The sequence below is a fragment of the Bos indicus genome, chromosome 19, assembly GCF_029378745.1.
Source record: "Bos indicus isolate NIAB-ARS_2022 breed Sahiwal x Tharparkar chromosome 19, NIAB-ARS_B.indTharparkar_mat_pri_1.0, whole genome shotgun sequence".
Lineage (NCBI taxonomy): Eukaryota > Metazoa > Chordata > Mammalia > Artiodactyla > Bovidae > Bos > Bos indicus.
In genome coordinates this window covers 24,299,844-24,318,701 of record NC_091778.1, presented here as the reverse complement: position 1 = coordinate 24,318,701, position 18,858 = coordinate 24,299,844, and the positions used below count along the sequence as shown (strand labels likewise).

The 18,858-nt window shown below is 54.9% G+C and overlaps 1 protein-coding gene across 1 annotated transcript in view; it reads left to right on the top strand.

The window, feature by feature from the left end:
* Positions 1 to 1,973: 1,973 nt before the first annotated feature.
* Positions 1,974 to 18,858, top strand: part of RTN4RL1 (reticulon 4 receptor like 1) — a 74,796-nt gene continuing 57,911 nt past the window's right edge. Inside the window, exon 1 of the mRNA XM_019982002.2 lies at positions 1,974 to 2,419. Coding sequence (XP_019837561.1) covers positions 2,407 to 2,419 — 13 coding nt within the window. The 5' untranslated portion in view covers positions 1,974 to 2,406. The remainder of the gene's footprint in view (positions 2,420 to 18,858) is intronic.

Below are 18,858 nucleotides of genomic sequence, written 5' to 3'. Positions count from 1 at the left end.
GGCAGGGGGTCATGGGGAGGCGGCTTGGGGAGGTGGAAGGAGGTTTATCATACCCTGATGCAGGCTCATACTTCAGCACTGATCTGCTGTGAGATGCTGAGCGAGTTGTTCAACCTCCCTGACCTGGGTTTTACTGGCGGAGGGCCTCTGCAGCTCTGTGTCCTCGGAGTTCAGCTAGTGTCTGCCTGGCAGGGCTCAGACAGGATTGCTCAGTCCAGTCCTGCAGCTAGTAGAGGCTAAGAGAATGCCTTACCTGGGGTTTCTATTGCAAGATGGACCAATCTTCTTAATCTTCAGCACAAGCTCACTTTCTCACCTCCAAGCCATCTACACATTCCTTCCTGCCTGTCCTAGTCTTTCCCCTTCTCAGCCTGATGAATTCAGCCCTCAAGACCAATGGCACCTCTTCCGTGAAACCTTTTTGGATGGTCTTTCAGCCCCTTACAGAGCTAGCAGAGTCCCCACCCACACTGCCTCTTCCTAGCACATTCTAAGATAGCTATGGGTCTTCCCCTACAGAAGCTTGCCATAAGCTTCTGAAAATCCAAGGCTTTGTTGTTGTTGTTCAGTCATTAAGCCACATCTGACTGTTTGCAACCTCATGGACTGCAGAATACCAAGCCTATGTAGTTAGCACAAACCTCAGTGTTGCTGAATGCATGTATGAGTGAATGAATGATACTGGCCTTCTTTTTGAGCTTCCTAACATGGCAAGTTTATCTCCAAGGAATCACACGACTCTCTCACTTCAATTAGATCTCTGCTTAGATGTCACCTGCTCAGAGTGCTTTCCCTGATCCCCTCTTATCAGCTCCAGAACAAAACCTGACTTATTTTTTCTTCTTCCAAGCAAGATCTCATCTGGACTTTCCTAAATTGGTCCCTAATAACGGTAAATTTCACAAGGACAGGGACTTTGCCTTTTTCATTGACTGAATCCCGGAAGACTAAAGCTCTATACTGACAGTCCCTCAATAAATGTGCCTTTAATGGGTGACTTAGGCCACTCTTTTCCCCTGTTCAGGACCCCTCTTATCTCAGGCCAGTAGGGGGTGCCGGCCTCCACCAGGGACTGGTCCGGCCTTAACCTTCTTTAAGCTCAGCCCAACTGGTTCCCAGCTGGACCTGCTTTTTAGGCGGTGCCGCCTCCATTTTCCACGAAGCCCCAGGCTGGGTCTGTATAGACTGAGGGACAACAGAGTTCCCCCTAAGCCGAGATAGTCTGGCTGAGCCCCACATCGGTCTTTCCCTCGCTAGGATATGCAGCTGGGCCTCCCCAATGCTTGTTGCCAGGTCTAGACTAGCCAGGGGGCACATCGCACTCGCCTCCCCCCAAAAAAGAACATGTCCTAGCACTCGGGATGCGATGCGGCTGGGTTTGCTGGAGCTGTCCTGGGCAAGGAGGAGCCGTCGAGCCTCTGAAGAAGAAGCGGAGTCGGCCAGTGAGGAGATGGGCAGGGGTGCGGGCTTGTAATCAAGGGCTCTGGGCGGCGGTCCTCACATCCCAGCCGGTGGGCAGAGCGCACGCTTCCAGCCGCCTGTTTCGGTGACCTCCATCTGCGAAGGGCGCTCGCCCGGAGGGGGTGGGGCTGCGGGTGCAAGCTTCGAGAAGCCCGCGGAGCCCGGGAGGGACTCTCGAGTGGCCCGACGACCGGCCCGAGGACTGGGGCAGGTACTTGGACGGACGCGGGCCGAGGATCGTCCCCGGGGGCGGGAGCGGCGAAAACACCTTGGGAGGCGGCGCCGCGCGGCTGAGCGCCGCTGCCCTGGGAATAGGACGGCGCTCGGCACCGCGAGCTGAGAGCACTTTCATAAATTTTGTATGGGAGGCGCTCCGTGAGCGGGGGCGGGGAGCGCAGAGAGAGAGGGAGGGAGCTAGAGAGCGGGGGAGGGAGGGAAGGAGGAGAGGTGGGGGAAGCCGGGGGGAGGAAGGGAGGCGCCCCACTCCGCCGATCGCAAGGTCCTGCAAACGCGCGCCGGGCGCTTTCCCCGGAGCTCGGTGGTGCTTGCGAGCGCCCTTTTGCAGCAGCCGCGGCGGCGGCGGCGACCCGAGGGGGCGGAGAGTAGGGGGCCGCGGCCAGGGGACCAGGGGGCGGCGTCCCCCCTCAAAACCGCCTGCAAAGTGCTCGAGGTTGCAGAAGCAGGCCGCCGGCTCCGCGGAGAAAGCAGCTCGCCCCGGGGGCTGCCGGGCAGAGCCGCGGTTGCCGGTGGGCGCCGGTGCCCTCGGCGTGGGGCTCGGGCTCACCATGCCCCTGTGGGGCCGGGCCGCCGGGCACCAGCGGATCCCCGGCTTGCCCCCGCCTCGACGCGCACGGATTAGCTGCAGCCGGCGCCCGACGATTTGAATCCGGACCCCGGGAGGGAGCGCGCCTAGGCCGACCTCGGAGTGGCGGCCCCGCGGCCAACATGCTTCGCAAAGGTGAGCTGGAGCCGCAGGGGCAAGTTGGAGTTGTATGCGCACGGGGCAGAGTCGCGAGCCTGGGAGCCACCCGAGAGCCGCCCGGCGCCGGGGCTCCCGGTCTGGGAAGCAGCTCTGGGAAGGCTAGCGGGCTTCGCGGGGACTCAGCCGCAGAGGGAGTGGTGCTGGGGGAGCTCGGCCCCCGAGGGGGGCTAGTAGCGAGACTCGGGATCTGCTCCCTGAACCCAGCGGCCAGGCCTAGAGATCTGGTTCGGCGAGGTCATTTGGAGACCACAGTGAACTACCTGTGATGGAAGGGGAGCCGGCCTCCTGGGACCTTAGCTTTGCCGGTATAAAGTTTTTCACTTGCAGCCTCCATCCCCCTCGCGGACCCACGCCGCCAGCTTCCGCCGCTTAGGCGGGGCCGGGTTCGACCCGCGCTCCGGTGCAGCCGGCGGTCAGGCGCCGCGCAGCCCGGGCGCTCACTCACCGCGCGTCCCGGCTTCCCAGGTGGGGCCCGGACGCGGGCACCTTCCCTGCACCGCGCTTTGGTGGTCCCCAGGGATGGGCTCTGGGCATCCAGCGGCCGAGGGTTGGTGGCTAGCGCCCGAGGTCCGGTTCCTCAAACTTTCCTTCTGCCTGGAGAGGAGGGATTGGAAGGCGGAGGCCGTGCCAGGAGCGTGCGCAGCCGGTGCCAGGCTTAACTTGAGGACAGCTGCCCCCTCCCCCCAACCACCACCTCACTACGACCCTCGGGCCGCCGGGCTCCTAGCAGAGCGCTGCAAAGTTGGCGCGGGCGCTGGGGAAGTCCCGCCGCGCCCCCACGTGGCTGCCGCGCGGGGAGCGGTCCCCAGGGCCCAGGGAGGGCAGGTGACCACGCCGTGAGCCCGCGGGCTCCGCCACCCGCCGCTCGGGCCTCTGCGTCTACCTCTCTCACCTCCCAGGTCCGGGCGGGCTGCGGCGCCCCGCCGGGACCCCCTCGTCCCTGGCCCGGGCCGAGCGACCGGTGAGCCACCCGCGCCTGCGGCTGGCTGCCCTGGCCCTGCGGGAGCCGGCTGAGGTGGGACCTCAGGTAGCGGAGGGGCCTGATCCCTGAGCTCCGCGCTCCAGCCTTAATCCGCCCCTGTTTCCATGGCAACAGACCGAGGTTTCGTAAGCACGGAATTCTGACCTCACAGTAGGATGGGAAAGGAGAAAATGGGCAAGGGGAGGTGACGCGAGGAGGGGGAAGCGAAGCCCAGGGATGGGCGGAGAGGAGCAGATGTGGGGGTGATGGAAGAGACCCCATAAGCTGGTGGGATAGGTGCGTGAAGAAACCACGTCTGCGCTGGAAGCCCTAAAGGCTGTGTGGCGGTCCTGGCTGGCTCAGGCCAACCGATGAATCTGGGTCGCCCCACTGTGTGAATAGCCACCAACTTGTGTGTGACTTGTATCCTCCACGTGGGTCAGTGCGGTGCAGGGTGGGTGAACGCTGACTGCCTTTCACTGTGGGTGGGAAGTCTCTGCGGCTGGTTGGAGACACCACTCCAAGGATACACTCCAATTCCTTTCCCCAGCTAGAAAGGGACCAAAAGTCTTTTCAGCACCCGCCATTGCTGGCCAGAGTGTGTCTGCACAGAGAAGGTGCCTTTTTTTTTACAGATCTGGGCAGCCTGGACCTGGATCCTGCAAACTTGCCCCAGTGGGGAAGGCTTCCCGGGTAGTTCTGAAGGCCGCCATGTCCGGGCTGCAGGTCTGTGATGGAGATAATAGAGAGCAGCTGACATCTCATTTCCCTTTTGGTCTTTTGTCAGTTTACAGTTAAAAATGAGCCACGAAGCAGCCCACGCATTTTATTTATATGGTTGAGGTGTCCAGGGAGGCTTGAGCAGCCTCCAAGAGCCTTTTCTCCCATCCTCGCTAGCCAGAGACCCAGCTTGGGATGAACCCAGTGCATTCTGGGGCCTGCTCCCCAGCGGGAGGCTCCTTACCCTGCCCAAGAGATGGCCACTGGAGGCTTGGCAGTCACGTGTGTTTGCCACTTGGGCTATTTTTCCCTTCCTGCATAGCTCGGTTGGTGAGAGAGATTCTACCAACAAAGAGGTTTTCACCTGGATTGGCCGGAGGGAAGCAGAGCAGAGAAGTCCTTTGCTGCCCTGGGCCATTGTGTGGGCAAAGGGCTTTTATTTTGGTCCTAGTCTGGGTAAATCTCTCCCTTGGCCCCTGATCCTGGTCACCAGGATTGGTCTCTCTTGTGCATACATAACACAGGGCACTCAGATTTTCTGTGTGGATTCTAGGTATGTGCCCAGAGACAAAGATATGCCTGGGGCTGGTGGCAAGAGAGGTGGCCATTGAAGTTTCTGCTTCTCGAGTGTTCCCAAAAGCTCCTGGCAAAAATGTCATAGGATGAAAAAAAAAAGGTCATAGGATGAATTCAGGTATTTGTCGCAATTTCCCTGCCCATCAGATGCAGAAACCTACCTGGGGTCCTGGCCCTGGGGGAAGTTTCATAGTTTAATTATGACTTGGAAAAGGGTTTGAAAGATGATGAAAGAGTAGCCTTTCCTAGATCCCGGGAGGAGAGAGGACTGTGAGCCCTACATATCCTGCGGAGAAACCCCAAAGAAGGAAGAAGGTAAGAGTAGGCATAGGACTACAAGGGTCACATCTCTGATTTCTGGTTGTCCTATGACAGTTAATACGGTGTTGTCCCTGGGCAGGACATTTTAAGAACTGGGGGTGCTACCTTGCATCTCTTAATGAACAGACTCTCCTGGCCACAGCCCCACCTCTGTGAACCTGAACATCCTCGAGTCCTCAGTGGATCTTGCTGCTGACTGCGTTGGTAGCCGAAGGCTTCAGCAGCTGCCCTGCTGGCTTTTCCATCTCCCAGCCTAGCCTGGCAGAACCGGGGATATAAAAAGCAAATCTCTGGTCAGAGATGAGAGGCAGGCAGGGCAAGTGAGGCCCCGAGCCACTCAGCACCATCTAGGAAGGAAGAGTGGCCTGCTGGGTTTTTGCTTGGCCAGAAGTGGCCTGCTTAAGGTCAGGATCTATGGTTTTCATTTTTAGAGCTATAAAAAACAGAATGCCAATCAACAGCCTCTGGGTGAATACAGAACCTTTCCTTAAAGTTTTTGTCTTGTTAAGCAAGGAAATAGAGTGCCAAATAGGCTTTGTTAAGTGGCAGTCTAATTAATAATTTAAAATCGTGTAGCTGTCTTTCATTAGAATTTATCTGTACATCAACCACAAAATCAGTCAAACACACTCATTTATAAGTTAATGCCATCCCTGAATAATTCAGCAAGAGCTAGATTAAGGCCTACAACCCAATAAGATGCATTTTGTTCTTTTGGTTTCCATAGCCAGATGGGCTGGCCTGGTGGCTGGATTGGGTCTCTTTTGTGGGAAGAAGGGAAGGTAGGAGGCAGAAGGGACCATGGGGTTGTCAGATGCTTGGTTGATTTGCATTCAGAGGTCCCCTAGGGAATCAGAGAGTCTCCATGTGTCCAGGTATAAGCAGGCTCCCCTTAGAGCTGTTAGTGTTGTGGCCCTCCTTAGCCCCAACAGTGAAGGGAAATGGAGAGTGTTCCACAGCCAGCCAAGACATTCCCCTTTCTACTAGAGGAAGTGTAGAGAGGGGAATTACAAGAGCCCTGTGTAGAGGGATGAGTTACAAGCCTTTTTAGCCCAAATCTAGGTACAGAAGTGGAGTTCCAGTCTTCCCAGCACAAGTCTGTCCCATTCAAGGAAAGCAGCCCAATGAAACCAGTTACACTTAGAGAGTTTCCTTAACTGGGAGCTTCTGGACTGCTTTTCCCCTCAAAGTTCCTGGTCCTTACACCAGCAAAGAGAAGCCAGGATGAGGAATTTTGAGGAAGCACCAGGTCACCTCAACAGAGAGAAGAGGCAGAGTGGCTAAATAAAGTCCTTGAATGCATTTCTCACCAGTAGCCAGAATAAAAGCAAGGAAAGAAATGCAGTGCTCCCCGTTTGTGAGTTAAGACGATGTAGAAAATGTGTTTTGGTTCCGCCCCTGTCATGCCAGCACGAGGCCAACTCTTCACCGCAGTTTCCAGGTCTAGGTGCTGCAGAGGAACTGTTCAAGACCCAAACTCCCAGCGTGGACGCACTGACTCCTCTACTGCAGGAATGCAACCGAGTTTCTGATCTCGGACTCAGGCTGCTAAGCTCGACCCCCACTGCCCTGGAGGGTACAGTGGCTCTGTTTTAGGAGACCAGGTGGATAACCAGAGCAGACAGTGGACTTGACACGGGGAGAGGTTCTTAGCCAAGTCTGAAGCGAGGAAGTCTCATTAGGAAATGGAAAAGACAGGGGAGGCTGGTAGGACTGTTTGCCCCCTGACCTGTGGCAGAGTTGACAGCAGATGGGATCTAGGAGGGAGGCTTGTGGGGGGGTGAGTCCAACTCCAAGCTTTGAAGTCAGGGCCTGAGAAAGGACAGAGCAGAAGTTCACTCTCTGGAGATGAGAAGGAGGGGGCAGGCCTGCTGAAGGATGTCAAGAACGGATCTGTTTGGTGCCATCTGCAGCGAAGTAGTGGTTAAGGTTAAAGCAGAGAGGAGATGACAGGGAGGGAACAGATGGCCGAGGAAGCAAAATAGCTGGCAAACAGGAACAGAGCCTCCAGGGACAGCAGAAGGCAGGACCTCCATGCAGAATGCCGGAAGCGGCCCTTTCCTCGGGGTGCACTGGCCAGGCCACCTGGGTGGAAATGAGTCTGACAGAGGAGTGATGCAGGCACCCCAGGGTGAGGGCTTCCTCGAGGCTTGGGAGGAGACCTCACATGTGCTTAGTCGCTCAGTCATGTCCAACTCTGTGGCTCCATGGGCTGTAGCCCACCAGGCCCCTCTGTCCATGGGATTCTCCGGGCAAGAATACTCAAGCAGGTTGCCATTTCCTATTCAAGGGGATCTTCCCTGACCCAGGGGTCAAACCCATGTCTCTTGCATCTCCTGCATTGGCAGGCAAATTCTTTACCGCTAGTGCCACCTGGGAAGCCTAAGAGAACACCTAGGGAGACGTCAATCCCAAGGCGAAGCGGGGGTCCAGAAGCAGGGGCCTCCTTGGATGCCGTTGAACTGGGGTGAAAAGGTACAGTCGACTTGGGGTCCATCACTGGAGCAAGGGGAGGCCACTGTGGTCCGATCACGCCTGGCCAAGCCTGCTGGGAGGAGGCATGGATGCGAGCAGGGAATGGGAGCAGAGAATGGACTGTTCTTCCTCACCTGCCTTGAATCCAATCCCACCGGACCCTGTCCACATGCTGACAATAGTGGCTTATAATTAGTGACGGGCCAAGCTAAGTGGACTCCATGCCTAGCCTCAGGTGGTCTCCACAACCACCCTTCGAGATCAGTCTGTGCTCGTCCCTGCCATACAGATAAGGAAACTGAGGCGCAGACCAAATGAACTCCCTGACTCTGGCTCACCCAGCTGGCACACTGAGTCAGGATGCCACCCCAGGTCTGTCTGCCACCACGCTCTTTGCCTCGCTCTCTTAACCTCTCAGCTCCACTGCCTCACACGCCCATGTGCCTTGATTTATGTGACATTTGTTTTTCGAGGTGCCGGGCACTGCTGAATCTGAATCACTCGAGTCTCATTACAGAGTTCCCTGGTAGTTCCCGTGCACTCTTCTTCCGGTGTTCCTTCAGGAACATCTCTGGTTGGGACCTGGGGCTCCTGAGACCCCAAACCCCTCTCTCAGTTGCCCTCCTCTACCCTGTTCCCCCACCCTTCTCTCCCCTACTGCTTCCTGCACTGCTGTCTTCATTGCAGACAGAGATCAGACAATGAAGCATCCTGTCCGCTCTCAGGCCCTTCAGGAAGGCGGGGCCCTGGCTTATCAGGGGGCTGGGCATTCTGCATATGTTGCTTTCCAAGGCTCCCCTTCCAGGCTGTCCTGGTGGAGCAGCTAACACAGCCACACCCCAGAATGGTTGGTGACTGGGGAGCAATAGCCCCAGGAGGTGGCACTTGGCAGGCTGGATGAGGGGCCGGCGTCCCTCCACCTGGCCCACCTCCTCTGGAGAGTTCCCATGGCCCAGTCCTGGCCAGTCAGCTGGGCAGTAACCGTAGGTCCTCCACACAGGGTTTCTCCTGCCCACTTCCAGCCACGGATGTGTACCCGAGAGACCCATTCTTCCTGCAGTTTGGAAAAGAAGAGAAGGCGGAGAGTCTAGTGGATCTCATCTTGGGTGCAGAAGAGCACATTCCCACCTCTCAAGGAGGAGCGCCCCTCTCCTCGGTGGGGGCAGGACGGGGTGTCAGAGCTAACAGATTCAGCAGGGTGCTTTGGAACCTGTGATTATCCTCTAATCAGTCAGTGAAGCTGGGATCCAAACCTGCAAACGTCCCCTGCTAGGTGATTCAGAAGAGGGGCTGTGGAGGCCTCCAGGCCCGCCCAGCAAGAGAGTTGCCACAGTGCTGTGTGTGTGTGTCTGCGAGCAGAACCACACCTGGGGAGCGTGCAACAGGTTCCAGGAGTGCTCGCCAGAGGCCCCCGGTGGCAGAGCTGAGCTTCCCGGGTGCCTAGGTTGGCACTCCCTCCACCGAGACCACCGGCAGCACAAGCGGCTGGTGAGCCACTCAGTGGGGGCCCCCTGGGAGTGGGCGGGCGGGCCAGCACTGTGCGTGCCACATGTTGGGAACAGAGCTCCAGTGGGTACGTGGCTCGCCCACCCACACAGGGGGGTGGGCACGACTTGTCATCATATGTCTGCCAAGGGACACAGGACCTCAGCCCTAGGAGATGAGGCCTCCTGGTAGCTCCCTGGGCTGATTCCACAGTGGCTCTGTGGTCGGGGTGGATTTGCAGGAAATGGAGCAAAAAATTCTTCCCCAAGTCAGGAGGAAAGCAGAGTTCCCAACTCTCAGCCCACAGAGGTGGCATGAGAGTTGCTACTGCCTCTGAAATTGTTGGAAGCAGGGTTCGCCATCTCTCTCTCCGGGCACCTGAGCCAATGCATGCATCATGAAGGGGGCTTTTATGCAGAGATTCATGAGGCCCTAGGGGGAAAATTGGCATTCTTCTTACGATGATTTATTTATAGGGCGATTGGATGATGGGGATACGGAGGCTAAGGTGCCTCCATTAGTGAGAAGCGCACAAGGCAGGAAGCCTTGCTCTGCCTTTGACATTTCAAGAGGCGACTCCTACCAGGGAGCTGCTTTTTCTTTTAGAAGGTTTTACCTTTAATGTTCTATTCATGGCCTTGTCTGAGCAGGCTGGGAGGAGGTAGGAGTAGGCGGTGCGGGGGGCTTTGGGGGAGACAGGCCGGGGTCGGTCACTCAGTGGCCAGCTTGGGGCGGCCGGGGCAGGCTGGGCACGGGGCGAGAGATGTGGTCACGGACTGGCAGCCCGCCGGCCAGCACGCCAGCCACCTCCGCGGCCTGAGCTGCAGGCGGCCGGCCACGCAGTGTTTACTCTGCTGTCTGTCCCTGTTTTCCCTGGCCGCCCGGCTCCACCGGCAGCAGCAGCCTTTCACAATCCTGGCTCTGGCCTGGCCAAGGCCCTTTTCTCGCTATGGACTCTGGGGCTGTGGACAGAATCCCAAACTTGAAGCCCCGGGGCTGGATTTGCTTCCGTCTCTGTGACTGACTCACTAGGACCCCGGACGCTGGGCCTCAGTTTCCCCATGTGTCACATAATCAGATTGATGATTTGGCAAATGTTTTGGCAGTAGGAGAGTTTCTTCAAATGATGTCCAGTGTCAGAGCCCAGAATACAAAGCAGATAGCTCAGGTGGCCCTGGTCACACCTGGCTCAAGGGGCCTCCTCCTCTGGCCTTACTGCTGCCCTGGAAGCTCCTCCAGTTTGGGGGCTGGGGAGTCCCCTGTGGTCCCCCACTAGCAAGCAGTGCAGGCAGGAAGGCCACTGGCTGTGTCGTGTGCTGTGTGCTGACCCAGAGGACACCACACTGCCCAGGCCTGGGTTGGAGCTCGCTCTCGTGCAGCGGGACTTGGACTCCTTGTGACCATTTAGCTCGCTGGGAGAAGCTGTCTACACTTGGAATCCGCTTACCCTTACCTACCGCTCACCCCTCCAAGAGAAGAGATTCAGCGGTCACTCCATTGCCACCCCTCTGGCCTGACACTGACCCTACTGGACATTTTCCTCATCTCGCCTGACCTGGTGACCCTTGACTATGTTGGCCATAGTTTCCCTCGACTTCCCCGATGGCGGTTCCCCTGGTCTTTCTCCTGCTTCTGTGGCTCCTTCTCAGCCTTCCTTGCCAGCTTCACTACCGCCTGCTATCCTTCCAGTGTGGTGCCTCCTGGGGGCATTGCCCTGGGCCTGTCTTCTCAGGGTGTCAGCTCAGCCCTGGGGACGTCAGCTTGTCTACAGCTGCAGGGTCCATTTACTGACCGCTTCCCCTCCACATCTTATCGAGAGCCAAGATGTTCCTTCTGATCTCCAGGGCCATCCATCCAGCTGACCCCCCACCCCCAGATGTCTCCACTGCAGCCGCACAGGCCCCTCAAACCTGGCATGTGTGAAACGATGCTCCTACTTCGACCCTGAGCTCTGAGCACCCTTACTTCTTCCCCATTTCTCCCATTTCAGCATGTACACCACCATCCTGGAAGGTACCATCAGTCGGAGAACTGGACTCACAATGAGCCCCTCACCTCAGCCCACCACTCCCCACAAGTCCATCGAGCAGTGATGCCCCTTCTCCCTCGGCATCCTTTGCACCTCCCTTCCCTGCTTCCACCCTAGCCTTTGCCACCATCCTCTCCTGGACCACACCAGCAGCCCCCCTGCGTCTACTCCTGCCTTCACCCCATCCAGCCTTCACATGGTGGTCAGAGTCTACAGTGCGACAGGATCTTGTCCTTCCCTTGTTTAAAAACCTTCAGTGATTCCTTGTCTCTCAGGGGCTAGTCTAGATGTCCCAGCTTGGCAGTCAATCCTCTTCTCTTGTCCCACCTACAGCCCCACTAAGCTCTCCTCTCCCCACTCTCCACTTTGAACTCTGAGGTCCAGGTCTAATCACCTTCTTTCAATCCCCCAATGGAATTGTTCTCTCTCTGTCTCATCTCTAAAGATTTGCACAAGCACCCACTGTTGCCCAGAACACTCTCTGCTTCCTTCTTTCCCTTCATGCTCATCCTTCAGGATTCAGCTTACACGGCACTTCCGCTCGGAAAACTTACCCGGGCTAGGGGAGTGGTCCTCGGTGTCCCACTGTTCCCTGTACCCCGGTCACAGTACTCAGTCTATTTTATTGCAATTACCTGTATGTCATTAGCCTTCCCCACTGGATGGCAAGTTCCATGAGGAAACAGCTTCCTCTTTACCCGCCTCCCCAACCCTTCCAGATCTGTTCTCCACTCTTCTCCACGTGCTGTCTGTCCCAGGAGTTTGTTCTGTTGAAGTTTAGCCATGAGCTTCCAGTCGAGTTCAACCGATGGGTGGGTCACAATGGACTCTGTGTCCCTCCATCACGGGTCGGCCAAAGTTTCTCCCAGAAGTACAGCCTGAGACAAGGGTTCAGGTGCAAGTCTCTATTTGGGAAGGATCCTAGGGAACACACGGAGAGGAGCGTGGAAGTGAGACAGGGAAGGGAAGAAGCCAGTGGCAGCTGTGCTGCCTGAGCTCTGAGCACCCTCACCCTTCCCCATCTCTCCCATTTCAGCTTCTGCACCGCCATCCTTACAGGCACCATCAGTCGGAGAACTGGACCCACGGATGAGCCCCTCACCTCACCCCACCTCTCCCAGAACTCAGACCCACTGGGGAATTTCAGATACAGTCTAGAACATGCACCTCAAAGTTATTTCACCCCAAGGGGAGGGAGCTGGGTGTTTATACACAACTCCGGTCCCTCACTGGGTGAGTGTTGTTCCCCTGAAGGGAGCAAAGATAGTTTCTGTGCTAGAGAAGGCCCTCAGGCAAAGGAATGCAGGTTCTGGCAGTTGGATGTCAGTCTGGTTTGTGTTGAACCAGTGAAAGTTCTCCCAGCAGCACTGTCTCCGCGCTCAGTAAGAGCTTCCTCCCCTCACTCCGCCCCAGGGATGGGGAGTTGGAGGGATGGGGGAGTTGGAGTTAGGGGAGGGGGTGCCATGGGAGGAGGGAGGGGGCTGTAAAAGACATTATCTATTAGGGTTTCCTGGGGCTTCCCTGGTGGCTCAGTGGTAAAGAATCCGCCTGCAATGCGGGAGACCTGGATTCGATCCCTGGGATGGGAGGATACCCTGCAGAAGGAAATGGCAACCCACTCCAGTATTCTTGCCTGGAGAATCCCCGTGGACATTGCTTGGTGGGCTTCAGTCCATGGGGTCGCAAAGAGTTGGACGTGACTGAGACTAACCATGCAGCACACACACCCACTGTTCTCATCATCATTATGTGCTCATCAAAGTACTCAGTCTGACAGTGCTCTGTTTTTCCTACCAGGACCCGACTGAATACAGCATCCTGCAGAAAATAAAATGTAGCGGGAGTATGACATTGGGTAAACAGTATTGAATCAATAACTAATGTCGTGTCTTTATGAGTTGACTAGCGATGTTAATTGAATGACTGTACACTACGCTGGAACACAAGGAACTTAGTATCGAAACCCAATTTTTAAATTGCTCTGTAACTGCAAGAAAAATTAAATCATGATAACTTAGGGCTTAAAACAAAAGAGATAAAAAAACTTTATATTAGGAACTAGGAGAAATTTTTTTTTCTTTCCTTTTTTCTTTTTATTTGTCAGTGTTAATTTTTATTTATTTACTTTTGGCTGTGCTGGCTCTTCATTGCTGCACAGGCTTTTCTCTAGTTGTGGTGAAGTGGGGGCTCCTCTCTAGTTGCGGTGCATGGGCTTCTCATGGCAGTGGCTTCTTTTGTTGTGAAGCACAGACTCTAGGGAGCAAGGGCTTCAGTGGTTGCAGCACATGGGCTCCGTTGTGGCTCCCAGGCTCTTGAACACAGGCTCGGTAGTTGTGGTGCCTAGGCCTAGCTTCCCTCAGTATGTTGGATCCTCCTGGATCAGGGATCGAACCTGTAGCTCCTGCATTACCACTGAGCCACCAGGAAAGCCCCAATATTACTATTTTTTTAGTGAGGAGGGTGGAGAAAGGTGTCTCACACTTTTCTCTGTGCAATGCCTCATTAAGAGCAGAAAAGGCAGGTAGTATTAGCCCCAAGTTACAGATGAGAACACTGAGGCGCAGAGGGGCCACTGAGCTCATCAGGGCCTAGGGCGGTTGCTGCCTCACTCCAGCCCAGCTCCGCACCTCTGTAGGAGGAGGAAGCCAACAGGCAGAGGAAGACTGGGCAGCCGGGCCACAGAGGACTTCCAACAGGGCAGGGGCTGTGCTGGGGGAAGAGGCAGCACTCTCGCTCAAAAAACTTTAGGGCTGGACTTGGCAGGTTTGTATGGAACAAAATTTGCACTATTGATTCCGTGGCAAATGGAAAACCTCTCGTGGACATTCTGGGCTTCAGAGATCTGAAATGTTTAAATAAGGCTGGACCGAACATGAGGAGATAAAATTGCCAGGCCAAGCTGAGCTCAGATGGTGCCTGGGGTGAGAACACGCTGCCTCTTTTGCCTTCTCTCCCGTCTGTGAAAATGACTTTTTCTTTGAACCACTTCCTCTCCTTGCAGGGAGGGCTCCCGGGTTGCTGCCCAAGCCTGCGGTAGATACAGAATCTCTGAGCAGGGGAGAGAGGCTGGGACAGTCCACAGGGCCACGCTCAGAAGAATACACCAGCCCAAAGGGGAACTGTACCACCAAACTGTGGGGCGGCAATTGGCCCCGGGGCTGCCTCGAGGTAGCAGTGCTTATCATCTCCCTGTAATTGGCCCACTGCCCCTGGTGGGCTGGTATTTCCACCTTCAGTGAACAAATGTGATTACAGCGATTCAAGATATCTCACTGGAAATGGGGAATTATTGCAAAGAGATGCGTGACCTGGACTCTAGAAACCTCCACGAAAGGGGGTCCCTCTAAGAAGGAGCAGCCTCTGTGTGATCCCCCTCATGGACTCCTCTTCTACTCAAGCCAGCTATTACTGCCCCCACCCCACTGTCCCCACTGTCCGCACTCATGACTTTTCACTTCTCATCAGGCCCGATATGGCCACCCAGGGTGGCTTCTTCCTCCTCTTCTTTTTTAAAAATTTACTTATTTGATTTATTGGCAACACACAGGATCTTTGCTCTTCATTGCAGCATGTGCGATCTTTTAGCTGTGGCATATGGGATCTAGTTCCCCAACCAGGGATTGAACCTAGGCCCCCAGAATTGGGAATACAAAGTCTCAGCCACTGGACCACCAGGGAAGTCTCTGGGCTGCTTATTCTTCAAGACGGCCTTTCACCCCTCTCCTCCCACCACTTAATTGCCCCACATCCTTGGTATTCTCAGCTTTATTTATTTAGGCCATGCCGTGCGGCGTGAAGAATGTCAGTTCTCCCACCAGAGATTGAACCTGCAATGGAAGTGTTGAATCCTAACCACTGGACCACCAGGGAATTCCTATTGGTATTCTCAGCTTTATTTCCCAGAAGGAAGACCCCAGCTGAACCAGCCATGTTTTTCCGTGTCAGACCATGGATTATCTGTCCATAGATGAGCTGGACATCTTTTATCGTGTCAGCCAAGAGAGGTTTGGGAGGGCTCCCTCAGTTTGATAAACATTAAACATTTATTGAGTGCCTGCCTTCTGCTGGCTTGGCCCTGAGGATGAAGCAGTGAACAAAAACCAAATCCGCTGTTCTCATGAAACTTCCATTCTAGTGGGGAGAACAGACAATAAATGAGCAATCAGAGACTTAGCTGGTGGCCCAGTGGTTAAGAATCTGCCTGCCAACACAGGGGACCCAGGGTTCAACCTCTGGTCTGGGAAGATCCCACATGCCTCGGAGAAACTAAGCCTGTGGTTCAGTTGTTCAGTCATGTCCGACTCTTTGCAACCCCATGGACTGCAGTACATCAGGCTTCCCTGTCCTTCACCATCTCCTGGAGTTTGCTCAGACTCGTGTCCATTGAGTCGTTGATGCCATCCAACCATCTCATCCTTTGTTGTCCCCTTCTCCTTCTTGCCTTCAGTCTTTCCCAGCATCATGGTCTTTTCCAGTGAGTCAGCTCTTCACATCAGGTGACCAAAGTATTGGAGCTTCAGTTTCAGAATCAGTCCTTCCAGGGAATATTCAGGGTTTATTTCCTTTGGGATTGACTGGTTTGATCTCCTTGCTGTCCAAGGGACTCTCAAGAATCTTCTCCAGCACCAGTTTGAAGGTATCCATTCTTCAGTGCTCAACATTTTTTTATTGTCCGGCTCTCATATCCATATATGAATACTGGGAAAGCCATAGCTCTGACTATATATGGACCTTTGTAGGCAAAGTGCACAACTACCAAGTACGCAAGCTTCAACTACTGAGCCCATGCACCCTAGAGCCCGTGCTCTGCAGCGAGAGAAGCCACCACTCACTGCAATCAGAGAAAGCCCACATGCAGCAACGAGGACCCAGCACAGTCAAAAAATAAGTAAAAAAAAAAAAAAAAAAAAACACCCAACAACAAAACTGCCGATCAACTATACTCTGTTAGGTGGGCGTAGGTGCTTAGAAAAAGAAAAGTAACAGAGGGTTCATTAAAGAACAGAGGGTGACCAGAGAGCTGTTATTTTAGAGAGTGGCTAAGAAGTCTTTCTGATAAAGTGACATTTGAACAGAAGCCTAAGGGAACTGAGGGAAGGCTCTCTTTCGCTACCAAAGCTGCTTCTGCTTGGGAAAACCTCTGGAGATGGAGGAAGCAGTGAGTGCAAAGGCCTGAGGCAGGAGTGCGCTTAACACAATGTCTGCTGCCTTGGGGGCTGGAGCTGTGAGCAGGGCACACTTTCTGAGATGAGCCAGTGGAATAGTCTCGGGTTCCTTTGGAGAGGACCAGAGCATCAGAGTCAGCCCAAGCCCATCAGTCACTTGGCCAAGGGGGAGGAGCCAAAACCCAGACCAAAGAGACAGCTACAGCGGATGGGGAGGAGGAGTGGTGGGTCTTGGGCCCCCCCTTCCCACTGAGGTCAGACAACCTCTCCTCCTTGGCTCCTAATGAGGTTCAGGCACAAGGTCTGAGGTCAGTTCCCATAAGACCTTGCCTTTTACACAGAACTTAGTTTTCTGTAGTGTCATCTTTTTCACCTGCTGCCTCATTTATACAGAAAACTTCTCTCCCCAGAGTAACATTTTTGAACTTCGCAACTAATGCGTACACATGGCAGAAAACACTGGAAACCCACAGATTGGCAAAAAGAAGAAAATCACTGTAACCCCACAACCCAAAGAGTGGGAACGCTTACCCCTCCCAGGGTGTTTGGTGCGTCCTTCCTTCTACTGCATGAAATGTGCCCCGTCTGGATGAATTAACAGTAGTTCTCAAATGCCTTTCTATTGAATGGCTGCAGAAGGTGCCTCATCTGACTGCCTGTCCTCTGGCTTGCGTATGGAGGCTGTTTGCTGCTTTTTGCTGTTGGAGACCATGCCACAGCCTACATCTTTGTATATGCCTTGGTCCATGTGCTGTGTGGGCCTCTGGGCAGGAAAAGAGAAGGGTGAAAGGTCAAGGGCTTCCTAGGGAAGCCATCCTGGGAGGTCAGTAAAGTCCCATAGGTAGGTGGGCTTGACACTACCCCAGGCAGAAGACAGCCAGACCCTAAGTCTTCTGGTTATTCGGAGAGGAGGGTGTGTGTGTGTGTGTGTGTGTGTGTGAGTGTGTTGGGGCCATGGACATAGAACAGATCTCCAGTGAAGGGGGCTGTGAGCACACCAGAGGGGGAAGATGAATAGAGGGCACTGGCTTTCCTTGCACTTGGGGTGGCTTGTGGCACCAAAAACTCCTGAGGGTGGAACATGAGAAAGGGCAGGTCCCTAGCTTCCGATCTGGACCAGGGAATTGGTGTGATTTTTATAGATTTGCAGGCTCTTTGGTGCTAGAAGAGACCTTATAACTCAGCTGAGAAAAATCGACGCCCAGAGAGCCCACGTGGTTTGCCCAGCATCACACAGCATCAGGTTGCTGCGTCCCAAAGCTGGTCCACAGCACACTGGCTGGTAAGATTGGTTCCATGCCCCTCATCTGCCCAGGAGCCCTAAGCCAGTCTCTCCCTGTACCTCTGTTTCAGAGGGGCCCTCGGTGGTGACCTCTGCAGCTATGCTTGTGGCTGTCCTTGCTCAGTGGAGGCTTGCTTCCGAAAGATGAGTCTGGTGGGCAGAGCTCAGTCCAGGGGTCAGCAATCGAGCCCTTCACCTCCAAGTGGGGATCAAGCATGTTGGATCTGGTCAGACCCAAGTTCAAGTCCTGGGAATGATCTTATGTCTCTGAGCTTGACTTATTCCATCTGTAAAATCGAGCTACTAAGAGTACCTGTCTTGGAGGGTTGTGAAGCTTAAGTGAGATGACGCCGATGAAGTTCGTGGCACTTTACTATGACCCAGAATGGGAGTTCAACCGATGCGGCCGGAGTATGAGCAGCGTGAATGGTAACTCCCTGGGCCCTCCTTCCTGCAGCTCAGAACTGGCCGCCCTCTGAAACTTTGCCTCTCTGTGTCCAGGGCTGAGTCCTCGTGAGTGGACAAAGTGACACAGGCCAGCCCTGGCCAGTGGGAGGAGTCTCAGGGATGGGTCACCTTGTTTGGGGGAGACTGGGTATGTCCTCAACTTCCCACCCCCTCTGCCTAGAGTCTGGGGGAAGCCCCATAAGGCAATGCAGGGGACAGGGCTTTGCAAAGCATCCCCATGGGGTTTTCACTGGCTCAGGAAAGTAAGAAGAGGTTGAAAGCCTCCCCAGAAAACTGGGACATCATCCACCAGCCACGGGCTCTGACTTCTCCTCAGCTCTTTCTTCCTTCCCTCCAAAGCAGGTTCTCCCTGATCAGAAAGGAAAACCCGGCCCCCGCTCAGTGACTCTGTCTCTTGGCCTATGAGACACGTCTTGCCTGCTTCTTCTCAAAAGTATCCCTGGTCTGCTCCCATTTGCCTACTGTCTTTGTATCTCGAGCTGAGTAGCTGGGAGCCGAGGCTATGGAGCCAGGCGGGCGGGAACCAGGGCCCTGCTCTGCCACTTACCAGCTGCCTGACCTTGGGCAGTTGCTTTTAATTCTCTGGGCCTCGATTTCTTCATCTGAAAACTGGGGCTAATGCCAGCTGCCTCTCGGGGTTCCGAGAAATCGTGACAAGGTAGGTGGAAAGGGCCTGGGAAGGGCCTTCCTGGCAGGTAGCAATGCTGCTCTCCTGCCTTCATCAGCTCCGTCTGTTGGCCAACGGTCCTTGACTGAGGCCGACTGTGTGCCAGGCTCTGCGAGTGTTCATGTACCAAAATGAATGCCACAATCCGCTTCCCAGTGGCTTTGCCTCTTGGTCTTTTTCCTCATTGTAGATCCCCCCTCCTCTTCCTCTTTATTTATTTTTTTCTCTGTTTAGGGCCCCATCTGGCCCTGATGTGGAATCCACAA